A 7,796-nucleotide genomic window follows, 5' to 3' on the forward strand; every position below is an offset into this window, starting at 1 on the left:
GAGCCTTCTCAGAAAACCGTTTCATGGAGGCATGGCTTTCATTAAAGATGGTTGATAATTTGACCTGAAATCAGCGTATTAAGGGATCTTGCACAGCACGTGGTGGTGACAGAACCATGACTGTATTGCCTAACGTTTTGCTCCCGTGTTTCAAGACATTGCATGGCTTTTACATTCAATCCAAGATCTAGCAAAACTGTGCCAAGTGAGGTTCACCACGGGGTACCAGTGACAGTTCAGCCCCTCCTTTCCCTCCTTCAGCCACCAAAAGGCAGATTCATGTGTGGTTTTTGAGAACCCCCTTCCTTTCTATCTTTCCCCTGTCCTGATCTTTCCTTGGTGCTATGGAGCAGAGTTCCTGCCGCTGTGCAAGCTCTGCCCTGCACCCCAAACCTCACCCAGTGGGAGCGTGCCGCACGTGATCCCTCCCCAGCTGAGAGAAAGGCTGCCCACCTGGGAGGAGCAGGGGCAGCCCCTGCCCGAGGCTGCCATCCCGTGGGCCGTGTGGGGGCTGCCTTGTGGCTGCAGAAGCCTAGCTACAGAACTGGGCGAGACTGGGTCTTATTTTATGACCACGAGAAGTTGGTGGAGAGTAGGTCTTGGGGAAAAGAAAATGTGAGCAATACAGGAGACTTCAGTTTTCTCTAGTTTTTTCAAACCTCTCTTTCAAACACTCATTGGTAGAAATGGCTCATGATGGAAAAGGAGCTGTTATTGTTGGGTTAGCCCTTGGGGAGCGAGAAGCCAGCTCCTTGGAAGGTGGCAGCTGAGGAAAGGCAAGCATGCTATGTGCGTATCCTATGGCCGCAGGGACTGGTGGCCACCCGCTCATGCTCCATGGTCAGGAGGTCCACCTCCAGCTTGGGCCTTCCGGGGCTGAAGTTGGGGTGTCACAGGGGTGTCACCACCCGGAGGCCCCAGGGGAGGGTCATTTCCTGGCTTCCCCAGCCTCCAGACCTTCCCGTCCTCCATCCTCCAACCCAGCAGTTGCCCAGAGGGCTCTTCTCACATTGCATCTCCGTTCCTCCGAAGCTAGGAAAGATTCTCTGCCTTTCCAGGTGCCTTTGTGAGGCTGGGCCCGCCACTCGCCCAGGGTTGTGTACGTGTCCAGGGGTGCTAGCCTTCCTAGCACAGCTAGCTGGTATTAGAATGTGCAACTGTCTATACATGGTTTCTGAAGACACAAAAGGAAAAGTAGTTAGTAACTTTCTTCTATTCTAATACTTGAATTTACTGGGTATTTTTTTTCCACTGAAACGTTCGTTTTTAGAGAAATAGAACTTTTGCTCATGGAAGACCATAATGCTCTTTTAAAACTATAGACTCTTTTATACACAGTTGATTTGTACCCAGGCCCGCCTTTGCCAAAGTGGACAGCCCCTTCTCCCTCAGAGTACCCCCACCCTCTTTGCTTTGTGGGGGCAGGCAGTGGTTGGGCTGGTCAGGAAGCATGCTCATCGTTGTCCTGCTGTGGACCAACAACAAGAATCTGGAGGTGGGTGGTGGATGCAACCCGAAGTATAAACCCCCACAGTTCGTGGCAACTCCCTTACGAATGCCAAGCCTCGAATGCCTTCACTCCCACCTCCCTATCTGGCCTGCGGGGCAGCAGGGTGTCCACCCACCTGCCCTGCTATTGGAGCACCAGGTGGGGATGCCTTGTGAGTGGTGAGGTCATCCAGAGCCTGTCTCCGGGGTCCTTATCTGCCCCATCCTTTAGGCACAGTCCATGGTGGAGTCCCCCTGGGACTCGGTCTCTCCCGTCCCCTGGTGGTTCCCCTCTAGCCACCAGAGTGTCCGCCTTCCTGACGGCAGCTCCTCACCCTGAGCTCTCCCTGTCCCCTAACTTGCACATATTTCTGCTTTGCTTCCTAACTGTGTTCATCCACTGTCAGGGGCTTCCCCATTTCCCGGGCTGTCAAGCGCTCCAGGGGCTCCCCGGAAGAGCCAGTGAATGTGTCTCGTGCATGGTTTGAGGATGTGATACCACCTCCAGGCTGCCCTTGGGGTCTCTCCTCCAATGAACCTCAAATAGTGATTTCCAGAAGGGTGTCTGTGCTTCAGCCTCTCCATCCCACATCCCACTGTCTCCTTGCCAGCCTTCTTGGACACCTCTCGGCCGTCTCTGAGCTTACTCTTTGAAAGCTTGAGCTGGTTGGTCTTTTTCCTAAGAGGCGTGAAAAGCCGTCATTCTGTCCACGGTGTCTGTGTTGGAGGGAGGTGGATCTGTGGATGTTGCAAAACAGCTTGGTCACACGTGCGCATTCATACGTGTACACCTTCACGCGCGTACCCTTACCAATCAGATGCGGTTCCAAAGTGACTCGTGAGACAGGTGGACCCCACGGTGTGGAAAGTGGTCCTGGGCGATCTCCCTTGGTTCACGTGTCCACCACAGAGTAGCCCCCGCCCCCGCCCCGCCCTCTGCTGTCTGTGCCAATGGTGGTCTGCTTTGTGTCTCCAGGTGCTGCAGGGGGCCCAGCTGATAGCCGTGGCCTCTTCCGACCCTGCTGCTGCTGGAGTGGACGGCTCGCCTCTCCAGGGTAGTGACATCCAGGTCCAGTATGTCCAGCTGGCACCGGTGACTGACCACACCACTGCGGCTCAGGTGGGTCCTCTTTCTGGAAATGGACGCCCTGTCTGTGGACAGGTCCTGCGGCTTTTGCAGGTGTGAACACAGCCTGGGTGTTTTTCCTTCTCATGTTCTCCCACAAGGACAGTAAATTATCATTGGAAGGCAAGGAAGTCCTCATGTTTTGTAAAGCCTACTGTGAGGAGTTAGATCCCCGTCCAGATGCCAGTGTTAGGCCAATTCTGGAGATATTCTGGGTCATGTCTTATCTCAGTTCAGAGGCAAGAATTAAGGTGTGTCGACCCATGTCCTCAGAACCAGCTCTTGGGAACTGCGGAACGTGAGGGTCCCCGTTCACCGGAGGCCTCATTGCTCCTCTGAGAACAGCAGGGCCCATCCCAGGGTCAGCACTCCTGCAGACCACGGGCTCTGCCTGTGTAGCCCCAGCCCCCACCCGCCCCAGCTCTCGGCCTTGATCCTTTTCCCAGGGGCAGCTCATGGGTCCTTGCCCTAAGTGGAGGAGGTGCAGGAGAGCCCTGGGCGGCTGGGGTACCTCCCTTGGTCCTGAGGGCCCTTTCAGGCCTGGTTTCCAGCCTCCCACCTGGTAGCCACAGGGCCTTGCTGGGGGCTGCTCGTGCATGGGGTGCAGTTTCCCCTCCATTCCATGTGTGCTTCCTCAGCACACCACCTGACTGGTGAGCACCGGCTGCCCCCTGAGCCCTTGCCCCTGAAGCCCTTGTCATCTGGTTTTGCTGGACTGTGAGTCTTGTCCCCGTTGCCTGTCCACCGTGCTTTCCCACAGTATGGGGACACTTGGCATCCACTCACTGTTTGGACCCCTCCTGAGATGTCAGATAAGGAGCTGCTTCTGTGGTATGACGCGTCTGGAGTGGCCCCTTAGTGGGTGTGCCTGGCCAAGCGAGCAGCATGCCCTCTCCCGGGCCCCCCATGCTAGTGCGAAGAGCCTCCTAGAAGCCGCCTTAGGGGACAGTGTACTCTCCATCTCATAGGTTGATTATAGAATAATGGGGCCTGTCTCTGAGAGTAAGCTAGGATGAGTCCTGAGAGAGTGGGGAGCTTCCTACAAAGCTCAGGCTGTAGGTGGTGGGAGCAATAGAGGTGCCTGTTGCCTGTGTGTTCTCAGACCTTGTGGCTGCTGCTGTAAGTCGCTGGCCTTCCTGCTGAGACCGGGGTCTGATGCAGGGGCTGTCGTCTGCTCTAACCCAGGCTGGTGGCTCCTCCCCACCCCTCTCCCCTCTGCATCCCGGCACCAGGGAGCCACGTGTATCTCCATGCCACTGGCTTGTGATGCTCAGAATGGAAGCCCCAAATTTCCATGCAGTGCCTCTCCCCTTTCTCGGCTCACACGCTGCTGGGAGGAAAGGAAAGTCTCCTTTGCTTGCTCATGAGGTGGCTGCTGAGGAATGAGCTTGGAGTAGCCAAAGAGAGTGCCCCAGGTGACCCTGGGACCAGGTGGCCAGCTGTGTGAGCTTCTTAATCTCCTCATTCGTAGTGAGGCGTTGCCCCTCTGTCCCCTCAAGACTCCTTCGGTCACTCCCACGTGAATGGCCACTGCAGCCTGGGCACGTGTGGGTCCATCTCCTATGTGGCTTTTGTGCAGCAGTGACCACAGAGGCCCACTCCACCCTGAAGTCCACTGGAGCCAGCAGTACCAGGGGGCAGGGGAAATCTCTCTGGCTGCCTCATCTGGTATGGTTTGAGCATAGCCTGTCCTGGAATGAAGGGCCCCTGCAGGCCCAGCTCTCCTCACACGGGGTAGCTGGCATCTGATGCCCACATCATAAGTGGGGTCAGTGTGCTGAGGTGGTTTTCTTCCCTGCTGCCTGGCAGGCACGGATGGGTCATACAGTGGATGTTCAGACCTGGGGTGCTGTGTGGTGGTTACTGGACTGTGAGTTCGTGATCATTCTACAGACTTTGGAATTGAGGAAGGCTGTGTCCATGTTAACCCCTTGCCACCTTGGCTTCTTGTCTGCATTCCTTGTCTCTTCCTGCCTGGCACGTTTGTGGGACCTGCTTATTGGAGCGTGTATGGGAACAGGCCAGAGAATATCTGCATCCACAGGGGTGCTTTCCGTGGAGGACACCCCATTGGCCTGGACTCCAAAACAGCCGGCCATAGAGCAGCAGGGCAGCCCCCAGTGTGCCCATAGCGTGTGTCCCTAGGACCTGCACCTCCCATCTCATCCCCGCTGGTGCCTCCTATAGACAGGGCCATGTTTGTCTCTGTCAGCATGCAGGCCCCCCACTCTCGTTGGGTTCACTTTCAGTCTGCTGGTCAGAGAGCGTCACGTTCCTAAAGTCATTTCTGGAGAAGGCCGGGTCTGGCTGATGAGAACCTCCCAGGAGCCCCAGGAACCATAGGGGGAGTCTGGCTTTGTAGAGGATGGGCTGCTCCTCAGTAGGAGGCCAGGATGCAGGCGCCCACCTCATCTGTGTGCCACCTTCTGCTTGCCTGAGTCCAAAGCTGCCTTTCTGGTTGTTCATGGGGAGGGGCTCTCTACCCAGCCTGTTACCCCCTGCAGCCACTCCCTGCTCACTCCACTTGACCTCCCTGGAAATCTGTAGGGAACATCCGCTGTCTGTGTCCCAGGTTCATCTTCTCTCCTAAACTAACCCCTACTGGTCACGGCCCAGGGCTCTGCAGGCTGCGCAGGTGACGCACATACTACGCCCTGAAACAGCAGTACCCCTCCCTGCTCTACGAAGCCCCATGTGCAATCCTGGGTGCCGTGTCTCTGAAGTAGAGCCTTACGCCGTAGTGTGTGCTGCCGCCACGGCCCTACAGCTCTGGGTTTCTGCCCCTTCTTCCCTCATGTCCTCCCGCCTGGCCCCCCAAGCAGGTTTCCTTCCAGGGCAGCTTGGGGGATCCTAAAGAAAACCCCCCAGTTAATCTCTGTTTGAGGGTCTATTCTGGTCGTGGATGGTTGGTGACTTATTCTAAATAGAATTTTTCCCTTTCTTTTAAAACTGTAAATATACATTTAAAATTCTTTTGTCTGTAACTCGTTGATTAGAACTTCTTTCATTAAAGAGAAAAAGGTAACTGCCCCTCGGGTTTTTTTGGAACAGTGGAACACATTTTATAAGAAGGCATAATGGTAAATAGGATGGTGCAGCCACTTGGAAGGCATCCCCCAGGGGTGAGCAGGGGTGAGACTCTGAGCTGCAGACACTGTGAGGGAGGGTGGGTGGCGGAGGCATGGACAAACCGAAGTTCTGAACAGAAGGATCATGGCCCCTGAGAGTCCTCTCCCAAAGCAGGGGTGAGCCTAGGGCTCTTGGCCCCTCCCAGCTCCGCTCTGTAGGTTTCTTCCAGGCATGAAAGCCTTTGGTGTTTTATGAGCCGTGAGCAGCCTGGACTTGCACTAGTAGGTACTTTTATAGAAAGCCCTCGTCTCTCTCTTGCAGACAGCTGAGACCCTGCAGCCCACCCTTCAGCCTGAAATGCAGCTTGAGCATGGAGCCATCCAGATCCAGTAGGCAGGACGGGCTGCCCATCCACAACAGGACCTAAGACAGCCGCTGCTGCCGTGCTCAGTGCTGGCTCCAGCCAACCACCCTGTTCCACACGCGCCCTGGCCCCACGGCTTTGCACGGAGGTGACCGCACATGTTCTGTTCAAGTGCGTCTGAGAGCCTCACCGCGGGGGAGAGTCCCAATGAATAGAAGGTGACAATAACAACCACCGTCCCCACCAGAAGACCCTTGAGTCCCACTGTTGACGTCCAGAGAAAGAGCGGGGAAGCATAGTGTGGATTGCATTAAGTACATGCGGAAAATCAAGAACTGATATTTTTCTCTGTTCAAACAGCTTTTTTTAATTTGCTATGGTGTTTATAACAAAAAAAGAAAATTGAAAAAAAAAAGTGGAGTAGCAGAAGCCTTTTGCTGTGTGCTCTGTTCAGTGTAATGAAAATAGGTATTTGCAAAAGACAACTAACGATTTTGACGGAAATATTGCTTACCTACTTTTCTAGGGGGAAATGCTCTCAACACTGTTAATTATGCATTTCTAATGAAATAAAATGTATTTATGACCACAGAGCTTTGTGTCATTTCCCCAGAGGGGATGGTTCCCCAAGGCCGGCCTCATTCCTGGTGGGTGCTGGGGAGTCCGCCGTGCTGATGAGAAGGTTATGGTTGTGTCTTCCAGTCCCAGCAACAGGACCCGAGCGCTGGATGTGGTGTGCCCTCTCGGATGCAAGCGCCCCTGATGCTGTGTGAGCCCATGCCAGTGTGCAGCAGCTCCCACGAGCAGACCTCGAGTGGCACATGCCTTTCCCCACCCTATAGTTACAGTCCTGGGGGTTCCTAGGGAAAGGCACACCTAGAGATGTATACCTGTCATGGGAAATTTTAAAAAGAAAGATAGCTCCAAACAGAAATCCCAGAGGTGGTTTTGTGTGGCCTGTGCCTGGCGCTGGCTGGCCTCCCCATCTGCCATGTTCTGGCAGTGACGTTAGTGGGGTCTGGGAGGTACCTGCCACAAAACTGTGCTCACTGACTTGTACTGGCCACTCAGTGCTTTCTCCAGAAAGGATTCAAAGTTGCTGTTCCCCAGCAGCCGCACCTCTCCATGCCATGCCATTCGGGGTCACCAGGCTGGGTGAGTGGTGATGGCAGGTGGGGAGAGCAGCCCCTGAGAGGGGGGATGACATCTCTGTATCTCATGCCTCTATCTACCCTCCAGGGCTGGGCAGTAACCTGGGAGGGGCTGTTCTCCTGTAGATGGAAATGGGAGCAAGGACTGTGTCTGGAATCGTAGAAGGAGAGAAGAAAGGTGACATGTAAGGGATTCCAGAAACAGAACAGATCCCAAGTAGATATAAAAATAAAATCATGCCTGAACACACACACAGTGTTAAAGGCAAGGCTCATTCTGAAAGCAGCCAGAAAAGGACAGCAGCAGAAGCACCGCCGACTTCTCCACAACCACAAGGACTCAGAAGCCCAGGCTAGTGAGAGAAGGCGTTGAGAGGAGGAAATTCTCAGTTCCTATCTGAGTGCTTGGGAACACTGTTATTCAGGAATATTTGAGACACTTACCATTGAATCCTGCATTTCCACTCTTAGGTGTAATGTATTTACCCAAGGAAATTGAAAGCACATGACCACACATAAACTTGTGCACAAATGGTCATTGTGGCATTATTCATATTAGCCAAAAAGCGGAAGCAACCTAGTATCTACAGCAGATGAA

The 7,796-nt window shown here is 54.3% G+C and overlaps 1 protein-coding gene across 8 annotated transcripts in view; it reads left to right on the plus strand.

Moving 5' to 3' along the window:
• The window catches only part of BANP (BTG3 associated nuclear protein), a 104,979-nt gene extending 98,341 nt beyond the window's left edge, over positions 1 to 6,638 (plus strand). For all 8 annotated transcript variants that reach the window (XM_077891092.1, XM_077891095.1, XM_077891096.1 and 5 more), the window contains 2 exons: positions 2,465 to 2,608; positions 6,005 to 6,638. In XM_077891092.1, coding sequence (XP_077747218.1) covers positions 2,465 to 2,608; positions 6,005 to 6,076 — 216 coding nt within the window. In that variant the 3' untranslated portion in view covers positions 6,077 to 6,638. The remainder of the gene's footprint in view (positions 1 to 2,464; positions 2,609 to 6,004) is intronic.
• Positions 6,639 to 7,796: the final 1,158 nt, after the last annotated feature.

This window comes from Canis aureus, chromosome 3 (genome assembly GCF_053574225.1).
Source record: "Canis aureus isolate CA01 chromosome 3, VMU_Caureus_v.1.0, whole genome shotgun sequence".
In the NCBI taxonomy this organism is placed as follows: Eukaryota; Metazoa; Chordata; class Mammalia; order Carnivora; family Canidae; genus Canis; species Canis aureus.